Raw genomic sequence first — 10,439 nt, forward strand, 5'->3', positions numbered from 1 at the left:
ATAGCTACATTTTTGGTCATGCTTTTCTATGTCTGGATTCAGTCTTTGATTTAAAAAAAAAAAAGCAAAAACAAAAAACAATGGATAGGGTATGTCCTGTGGTACATTTATATGGCAAATCTTTGTGACATTTAATCTATAATTACTGATATAAAAAAATACAATTTCTGATATTAAGAATTAAATTAATCAAGAATACAATTTTCTATATAAAAAAACAATTTCTGATATCAAGAATACAATTTTTGATATGAATAATTCAGAAATTGTATTCTTTATATCAGTAATTATGGATTAAATGTCACAACGGCTTGGCATACATTTAAACCATTTGCGAGTGGGAACCAATATGCCGCTGGTAACATGACAAACTAAACTACAGCTCCCAGAATACCGTGCGTGTTTTCCTGGTCACAGGTCAAGGTTCAATCCTGTAACTTGGAATTGAGCAACAACACGGTGGCCTGTGTAGTAGTGGGTAAATAACTATCAAACAGAAAAACATACACACACACCCCGACCTGTCACAGGACTACGACCCACACAGCAGAGCGGGTAAAATGGTTACCGAGTGAAAACGGAGTAGTCTGCCTTTTTTCTTCCATCGTGGTTTTCGGGCTTCGGGGCAGGAGAGGAGCTATGTTTGTGCAGGAGGAGAAGATCTTCGCAGGGAAGGTGCTGAAGATCCACATGTGTACCATGGAGGGGGCCGAGTGGCTGGAGGAGGTCACCGAAGACACCACCATTGAGAAACTCAAGGAGAAGTGTTTGAAACACGTATGTGTCCCCTCTGCCTTTGTTGTTATTGTATTTGGATGTTATTTCATAGTGAAGGGAGCAGGATCTGAGACCATAACAGGCATGTCAGTGGGAATTGCTGGGTAGGCCCCGTTGACACTGTCACTGCCCGGTATTTATAGATGATGGTTTTGTTGGGCTATTTATAATGTCATTTGCCAGTCGACGTAACCCAGTTAAGAGACGTGTTAATACTGGCACTGGCACACTTGTAATTTGAATGACATATTTTATATAAATATAGCTCGTTGTTTTTCACATGATTAATAACCTGCCAGTTGTATCTTTGCTTATGGTGTGCTTTCTGTGAATGTCTGTGTTGTTTTGTTTAATTTTTATTTTAAGCGCAGTCATGCAGTGCTAACCCCCTGTCATGTCCTCTCATGAGTCCTTTAAACCCATCCGAGGTTATTAATACGTTGTCCTGCTTTTGCGTTGGCTTGTATTACAGCCTGTCGAAGTGTCTTGTTTTTCATGGACGTGTTTTTTGTGTGTATTTCATTGTATCAGGTGAAAATGCCCGCCGGGTTTAACGAGCATCTATACAAATGTCAACAGTTCATTTATTTCAATTCTGTGCGATTTCCATACGTGTTGGACTGCAAATCAAAGAGGCATCTCTATTCTATGCAAGAAACACAAATGAAGTAGCACTGCAGATCCTCTTACACCTAACTTTACACATTGTGCAACAGGATTCATTGTGTTGCTGATTTAAATTAAGATCTTGTGTTTGTGTTGCATGCAAAGCAGGGCCAGATTCAAGTGAACTGTTTTGTAGATGTAGCATTTATTGGACTAACAAATTCAAAGCCAAACGTGCAACACACTCCCTGTCTTATAATTCACATTCTTGTTGTTCTCTTCTGCTGTAGTATGTACATGGAAGTCTAGAAGACCCAAAGACTGTGACTCATCACAAACTGATCCATGCTGCTTCAGAAAGAGTCCTATCAGACACTAAAACTGTAGTAGAAGAGAGCATAAAGGATAAAGGTACATATTTATCATTATGATTGTTAGTAGGCTATCAACAGTACTAGCAGTCATAGTTAAGGAGTGTTTTGCTCATGTTCAAAATGTTCTGCTGAATTACCTTATTGCCAAATTTAATATATTAATTTCCGGAACACCATGACCTGATGGTGTATTTTCAAGTTTAGTTGACTTAGGTCCAGTTATACTTTGTACATTTAATACCCACAATGATGCAGGACCGTGTCTACTGCATGTCACTGATTGAGGTATGTCCCGACTGAGCACAGATGTGCTGAAGAGTTATTTTGTCTGTACTTATTCTTCCATTCCATATTTTATAGTTTCTAATATCAGTTCTCATGAGGTGTAAAATATCCCAACAAAATAATGTGATTTATTCGTTACATACTTTTTTGCTCTGCTTCTGTTTCCTGCAGATGTCTTACTCTTAATAAAAAAGAGACCACCTCAGACTCCTCCCAAAATGGCTGAAGTAGCTGCAGATGAAAAGGTAGAGGCGACAACCTACAAATCATCTTATTTCATTTGTTGTGAATCTGATATGAGTGCCAATTATGAACATCGTGTGGTGAAATGTTTTTAAAAATGTGCAGAGTAAGTAGTCTCTTGAATATTGGCTAAAAGTAGCAGCTTGATTGTTGTTACATTTTGAGGATTGGTAGCAGCTGGTAAAATAGTTGAAAGCGAATGCAAGGAGGACCCAGTGGAATTCAGGAGAGGAGGGATGGGGTTTTACTGCTGCTGCTCGAAAGGGATTCCAGAGTGGTGAAGCGGTGTCTATGAGAACTGCCCAGGGCTGTGCAGAGGATCCATACTGTAGTGGGACCTCATTCTCTGGTATATGAAAGTAGTTTTAGTAGTGTAAAACCATCAGAAACCAAGAAATCCTCCCTACCTGCTAAAAGCTTTAAAAATATATATTTGTTGCAGTAGCATGTCTTCCTTCCCACCTAAAATGCGTCACTGTATGGAAAATGTTAAACTAATAGTAATAATACAAATACATAAATTAGTTACAATCAAACCCATGGATATATTTTTTTGGGGGTCACAGAGGAAGACAGGTGTTGGTTGGTAAACAATTATGTTTTAGTTAATTTAAAAATAATTATTTCTGTACGGCAGCCTTGTTATAGTGAAATTTCACACTAAAAGGAAAAATGCACACCTTTTTAGTAGGGAGCTGACCTCAACAGGGCTAAGTGGTACAAAGTGAGTCGTGGAAGACTTTTGCTGGCTTGCCCCCAGCAGCACTCAGCCAGGGAAACGCTGAGCCTTTGGACCTCCCTACCACAGTGTGCTCTAGTGGATTAGCCTGAATCTGAGCCAGCGACCTCCAGGCCATAGCCAAACCTGTATTCCCAAGTGGAGGCGTATACTTGGTTTAGCTGATTCTGGATCTCCCATTGATTTGTGTGCAAAAGGACAGTGTCCCTGCCTCCTGATGCTTACCTTTAAAATAATATTCCCTGCAACAGACCATGTGTGGAAAAGTCTTTTTTTTTCTCCTTCGCTCCAATCACTTCTGCTGTTTTGCTCTTTTAGAAAAAGCAGGAACAAAAAGCACCGGACAAAGAAGCCATCCTTAAAGCAACTGCAAGCCTTCCTCCTCGTCATTCGGATCGAACTGTTACACAACACAACATCAGAGATGTAAGTACCAGCCTGCCTGCTTGCCTAATGGGAATGTTGCTGTGATTTTGAAAGCCTGTCTTCATAATTTCCATGTTTGTCTTTTGACCTTGCATTTTCCCTATTTTATGTTCCAAGGAATTGTTGTGTCTGCTGGTGTTGTCCTTCACCAAGCAAGCAGCAGTAATTATAATAATAAAAAAAAGCTTTCTGAAATGATTGAGAGGAAGTGTGGTGGGGGACCAAATCCTCTTCTCTCAGTGCTTTGGCAATGGCAGTGAAGTTCTGTGCATTGTTCCTCGCGGCCACACTTCATGGCCCTATTCCACAACAGTCCATTGTGATTTGAATCAATGATGGCCCGATGATGGTATCTAAGAAATCCCTCAACATGAAATGCGTAAGAAAACAATAAACCACATAAAACAGGCAGTGTATAACATGCATCTTGAATACTTCATGACTTTGCTGAAAGACAGTTCTATTCTATTAGAGGTGCAATACAAATGTGTGATTTGTTACTGATTATGTACTAACCATTTTCAAATTGTCAAGGATTGTGGAATAATAAACGTCCCTCCGGTGTGTTATGATGATCAGTAAGGCTCAATTCTAGCTTGGTGTTTTCATTATGTAAAGGTTCTAGGATAAAATGACAAACTAATCTCATGAAGGCCCCTTACCCTAGCAGCCACTGACTCAGAGCTGAGCAAACTTAGCATTTACTGTCATTGGGCACAATGAGAATAATCCTTCCCACTGTCTTTTTCCCCCCCAAGTCTCCTGGGTGAAAATATCAACACCAGGTTGAAAATTGAAATTGCACTTCAGGGAAGGCTATACTGCCAAAGGACTTTGCCCATGCAGTGCCACTAATGCCTGTAAAGCTCTTCTGTCAGCTCTCAAAATTAGATGGGAGGAAGCTTGTGAAAGAAGGCTTTGCATCTCTGAATTTGAGGCCTAAGGAAAAGCTAAAGATGTGAATGAGAATTGTAAACGTGACAAAGATGTTAAAGTTTAGCGAGGGGAAATTATATTGCAGTGGTTTGTAGTAAAGCTGTATTTATCGGAGGTCCAATAAAGATGACCTATAACGATAGTATGTTGAGTTTTTTTTGTGTGCGTGATATTTTTAGAAACGTATTTGTTTGGTTTGTAACCCTTTCTGGTAATAAAATCTGCTAAACCTCCGCACTGAAACTCTTTTGTTTTTCTTTTAACTATCATGGGAATGCAAGGCAGTACCATTTTTTGGACATAAAAAGGTTTGTTTCAGATTAATTCTCACATTTACAATTTAGGAGTACATCCTGTGAATATGCTTACAGTATAGTAGAACCATGATATTGGATCAGAGACAATAAAGGCATTGCATCAGGTAATCACCTAATCTATCAGTTCCTATACTGAAACAGAGTAAATATCTCCTGCAGAATTATAACATGAATATGTGGGGACAAATACAGATCTGGAGATTATTATATTCTCTGTATAATATTAACACTCCACTTCCTCAGGATTTTACCACTGGTTGACACTGGAGTTGTCGGCATGTAAAGTGGGGGAATAAGCTCAATTGGCCTGTTGCGTGTGTGCGTGCACGTGTGCGTCGGAGTTCTGAGAATGCGGTTCATACCCTGGCTAAGAACTCAGAACAACAGCTTTGTTGCAGCATGAATACTATTTTGTGTGATACTATACTATAATATTATTTTGTTGAAAGTTACATGGAATTGCATACTGTAGAGTAAAATCAGTGATATTGGAAACTTGGAAGTAAACATCTTCCAGGATGCTCCAATTTCCCTCCCTTCTAGGGACATTTCCCCTTTCATTCATCACAGTTAAAATATTTTAGCTGTGATTTAGAGGAGGGTGCTGATGTGAAGTAGTAGACTTGGTGACAGTACACTAAAATAATTCCTGCTCAGCTATTCTCTCACCTAGTAGCGCCTGACTGTTATGAAGGATATTGCTGTATGTGGTCAGCATGTCTTCACTGCTCTCCACTGATGGCAACAATCAAAAACATGTTATTGTCTTAAACAGGTTCTTTATTGGCTTGAAGCTGTGAAATTGTGAATGTTATTGCCATTCTGTATCATATAATGCTTTTTAGAAAAAGGAAAGAAAACCGATAAAAGGAAAATGGTTAATAGTAGTTAAATGTCTTTGCAAGACACAGAACTACAAAATAATGTTCTCTCTTCACAGAAGGATTCCTTGCTTTCGGTGTGTGTTTTCTATCAGCATGAAAGTAATAGGCAGATAATAATAGTCTGGAAAATACATCTGAATATCTGTAGGATTGTAAAGCTTTGTTTGTTATAATGAACTGTTTGTACACATCAAGAAGTAAACCCTCCCACCCCTCAGAATAAAGAGAAAACAATCCATTTTATCTTACCAGTATGGTGCAGGCCGCCACTAGGAATATTTTTTGCTCGACAGTTTTGTGTTTTTCCACATTGTGCATTTAATTTTACCACTCAAGTAATCAGTCTCATACTGTATGTTGTTGTTTCTAAACCTCCCATCGATATGCCACTGGGTTTCAAACAGGGTAAATTTCCTGGAGAACAATTTATTGAAGCTTTTTAAACATCAAGAAGATAATGTCCGTGGCAGGAGAGGGTGGGGTGGGATGGGATTTTTTTTTAATATATATCCAAAATGAAAACATGGCTGTGCCTTTATTTCCGTTTTCAAAAGTCAGCTCTAATCTCAGTAATCAGATTTTACGGTCTCTGTCAACATTCATGTGTGCTTTTCCAGTTTCAGACCGAACTCAGGAAAATCCTTGTCTCTCTGATTGAGGTGGCACAGAAACTGCTGGCACTCAACCCTGATGCTGTAGAGTTGTTTAAGAAAGCCAACGGTAAGAATTATGTTCTTGTATTTTATTTGTATTTATTCCCAAAAGCTGCATATGCATACATTCTGTGAGGTGCCATTCAAATGTTTTTAAACCCTTTCTCTCTAGTACAGTGCAATATCGCCTTTGTTGGGAGAAGAGTAAAAAAAAAAAGAATATGGTTAATGAATATTTAAAACCATCTCCACTTTTCTTGTGCCGTACATACTCCAATAAAGGTGTGTGTGTGCCCTGTGAATTCAAACTCTGCCTGTCTGTCTCGGCAGCCATGTTAGATGAAGATGAAGAGGACAGAGTGGACGAGATGGCTCTTCAGCAGCTGACTGAAATGGGTTTCCCCGAGACCAGAGCCGTCAAAGCTTTGCGGTTAAACCAGTGAGTTCGGCTTCACTTGTATCCTACTGCTGGATTGTTTAAACATCTAAGTTAATCTTAAATGTAGTCATAGTTAAAAAGTGTGCCTATCACTCATGAAAATAATACATACGTCAAAATATCTGATGCCACAAAGATGCTTACACATGTGCCTTCAAAGAGTTCACTCTCTGAGATTGTGACAGTGGGAGAATCAACCACAATAAAATAGTGTTTGCTGTAGCATATTCTTACGCAGGTGCTCAATTTAACCTGATAACCATGAGAAATAAAATGTTAAAAAAGCAACTTCAGCAATTGCTCGTAGCACGAAGATGTTACTCCCATCTGCTGAGTGTATGTCCTCTTAGCTCGATTGACAAGTGGTTTATCAAACACCGTTATGACCTTTGCTCATGCCTTTTAACGAGAACACAGGCATGCGGAGGAGCAACGGGTTTAGAGATCGCTCTCCTCGCACAGATTGTGCCCCGATCTTAAAGAAATGGGTTTCCTGTGCGTGTCTGTTCGCAGCATGTCCGTGACCCAGGCCATGGAGTGGCTGATCGAACACGTGGACGACCCCAGCGCCGACAGCCCCCTCCCAGGAGCCACTGCTGCTCCTGCCCCCCCCACTGCTGCATCAGCTTCCACCTCCATCTCTGCCTCCGCCTCGGCTTCAGCCTCTGCCTCGGTCTCAGCTTCGGTTTTGAAGGTGGCTTTGGAATCCAATGCTGAAAGCTCCAAGCAGGACGAGCTCACCGAAATCTTCAAGAGAATTCGCAGAAAAAGAGAGTTTCGGCCCGATTCACGTGTAGGTCTCCTGCTAATGTTCTGGGCAGATATTGGCTGTTTACATGGTTAGCAAAGGATGATGTTGGGGGTATGCAACAGGATGTTCCCTATCCCATTTAGGGTTACAGAAACAAGCTAGTCCTGGAATTAAAGCAATCTGGGGGGAGGGAGGTTGGGGGGGGGACTTTGCAATGTCAAACCAATGCAGCTTTTTAGTGTAGATTTTTTTTTTTTGTTCTTTATTTTTCGAACATTAAAGGCATATATTACAATGTGTGTGAAGGGCGTCTTGATCTCTCTCTCTTCCCCCTGCAGGCAGTGATTGCGCTTATGGAGATGGGCTTCGATGAGAAAGAAGTAATCGATGCCCTGCGAGTTAATAACAACCAACAAGATGCCGCTGTGAGTTTCCAAATTAAGTCTGTGTTTGTGGTAATATGGATTACTCTGCATGTTGAGCTGAATGGGTAACGCAATACTTGCCCTAATCCAAGCACACTGCAGGTACTTTCCGAAAGGCAGGCTTTTGGTTAACATAGCTGTAGAATGAGTGATGCCAGTAGGAGACTGAATTGTTTGCTGGAAGATAAACAAAGATAATCTTCATTGATTTTAAAATATTAAGCCTGTAAAACAGAAAGAGATGTGAAGAGGCACTACTTGTGTTGTATTTATGTACTTATTCATTATTTCTCTCCTACATGTTTCTTTAATTCTGTTGGAGCGGTCTCGAAGGGGTGGAAAACAATATATTTGTTATGTGCTAAATTCAAAAGCAAGTGGTTTAATTCTCAGAAAGATGGGATGAAACATTTATGAATTCAATATGAATATACTTGTAAGCTTTTTTAATGATAGACAATGTCTAGAAACAAGTATTTTAATTGTTTTTGGTACTGCACGGATGTAAACTGGTTCACTGTCATCACACTAAGCTGTTTTGTTATTCTTCTAGTGTGATTGGTTGCTGGGAGACAGGAAGCCATCGCCAGAAGAATTGGACAAGGGCATTGACACAAACAGCCCCCTATTTCAAGCAATCCTGGAAAACCCAGTGGTTCAGCTGGGCCTCACCAACCCCAAAACATTGTTAGGTAATGTCAACTTGGTGTCTGTCCTTGGTCCTTCACTTTTTAAAGTATTTTATTCTTAACCACCGTTGCTGGCATTATAACCAGAATGGGTTCATAAAGTCACAGTTGCATTAATCTCACACTTTTTTAATTGTGTGTGTGAAATTAATTGATTTATCCTGTACCTAATAATGGAACACAGCTGTTCTGTAGCACCTAAAGGGTATTTGCTAGATTTATTACCTGAAACCTGAACAAACAAAATAAGCACACACACACACACACACACACACACACATACACACACATACACACACACAAGAGCATTTTAAATCAAACCCATTTTGTTCCCCTAGCTTTTGAAGACATGTTGGAGAACCCTTTAAACAGCACGCAGTGGATGAATGATCCAGAGACAGGGCCTGTGATGCTACAGATATCTAGAATCTTCCAGACACTAAACCGCACATAGGGTCTACCTCCCCCCCAGCGCCCGCACCCCTGCTCCTCCGCCCGAGCGTGCGACAGCTGCCGGATGGACTCTGTGTAGTGAGACAGCTTTGAACCGCTCTCGACCGGGCAACACTGCACCTCTGTTTATAAGGGAAATGATTGTGAAGCTGTGACTTGAATCTCCTTTTGCCTTGCAGAGTCAGTTCTAGTTTGAGGTGTGCTATGAAATGTCTAAGAGAAGAAAGAAGTAGGATTGTTGTAGGATGTGCAAATGCCGTGGTAATATATAACTATTTATAAAACAGGAGAACACTTGTAAAAACCAACATGTAATTTTTTACATTTGAATAAGGACAATATTGACTTGCAAAATCCTTTTAAATGTATTTTCTCTGTCTATAGAGACATTTGAGTTTCAACAGAAAAAGTTGACATGCCCACTTTTACGCTTTTGTTGGCGATATTTCCAACCTAGCAACCAATCTTGAAAATTTTTACATTTCACTAAAAAAAAAATCAAATGTAAGAGGTAAATGGCTTTCTGGTTTTGTTGTTTTTTCTTTTGCATTCTTGGTAATATCTGTTCAAATAATGTGTTTGTTCACTTGAGACATTTCAAGTTAACACTGGTTTCATAGTGCAGTACACTGCTGCCAACTGCACATTCATAAGATAGAAGTTTATTTAGCAATACCTATATATTTCCATAGACTATATTCAGATTTTAGCCTTTGCAATATACAATGCTATTTGGACCAGGTGTTGAACTGAAACTCTACTTGAAGCTCAGTATAGAATCAGGAAGCATGTCCTGTTCTTTATACTCGATGACATGTGAAGGGATCTTGGAGTGTCTGAGCACGAAGCATTCTGAAGACATCACACTAAGTGTCTAAAATCAGATCGAAATGTCTAAAAAGCAATATCATTCCTATAAAGCATATTACTAAGCATTGAAAGAAGATGGCAGCATGAAATAAAAGTGGAAAAATCATGCAAACCTTTGCAGGTGCGGAAAGAAAACCTACATTGAAAACATTGAATTAAACAAAGCCAAACTAATCATGGGCTACTCGAAAAGACTAATGATGAGGCTGTTTGCGAATTGTTGTGTTTCATTGACATCCTGTGCTTTCAGTGTCACCGCTGTAGGTTTTGTTTCTTAAATTTAGTTATTTGTATGTTTCATGTACCTGTATCTGCTGATAAATCTAAGGATAAAGCGATTCACCTATCGTTTTTGCCCATGTTTACACCCACACCTGCTCTGTGCTGTATTAGATAGTCCTGATCACGTTGTAATTGAGCTTTTTCAGTAAGTACAACATCCTGCATTTGGGGCCTCTAACCCAAAATTTAAATTTCAGCATTTAGTTAATCATAATAGAACATGCATAAAAATAAAATCCTATCTTCATATGAAGAGATTTATTCAGACCCCCATTTATGCTAAGAAATGA

At 39.5% G+C, this 10,439-nt stretch overlaps 1 protein-coding gene across 1 annotated transcript; it reads left to right on the forward strand.

The window, feature by feature from the left end:
- The first annotated feature begins 412 nt into the window (after window positions 1-412).
- ubac1 (UBA domain containing 1) lies at window positions 413-10,215 on the forward strand. The gene is made up of 10 exons (XM_066713037.1): window positions 413-777; window positions 1,674-1,794; window positions 2,214-2,287; window positions 3,343-3,450; window positions 6,205-6,307; window positions 6,571-6,679; window positions 7,193-7,472; window positions 7,769-7,855; window positions 8,409-8,547; window positions 8,883-10,215. Exons 1-10 carry the CDS (start codon window positions 640-642, stop codon window positions 8,996-8,998), a joined length of 1,275 nt encoding a protein of 424 aa, XP_066569134.1. The 5' UTR covers window positions 413-639; the 3' UTR covers window positions 8,999-10,215.
- Window positions 10,216-10,439: the final 224 nt, after the last annotated feature.

Source organism: Amia ocellicauda, chromosome 9, assembly GCF_036373705.1.
Source record: "Amia ocellicauda isolate fAmiCal2 chromosome 9, fAmiCal2.hap1, whole genome shotgun sequence".
NCBI lineage: Eukaryota > Metazoa > Chordata > Actinopteri > Amiiformes > Amiidae > Amia > Amia ocellicauda.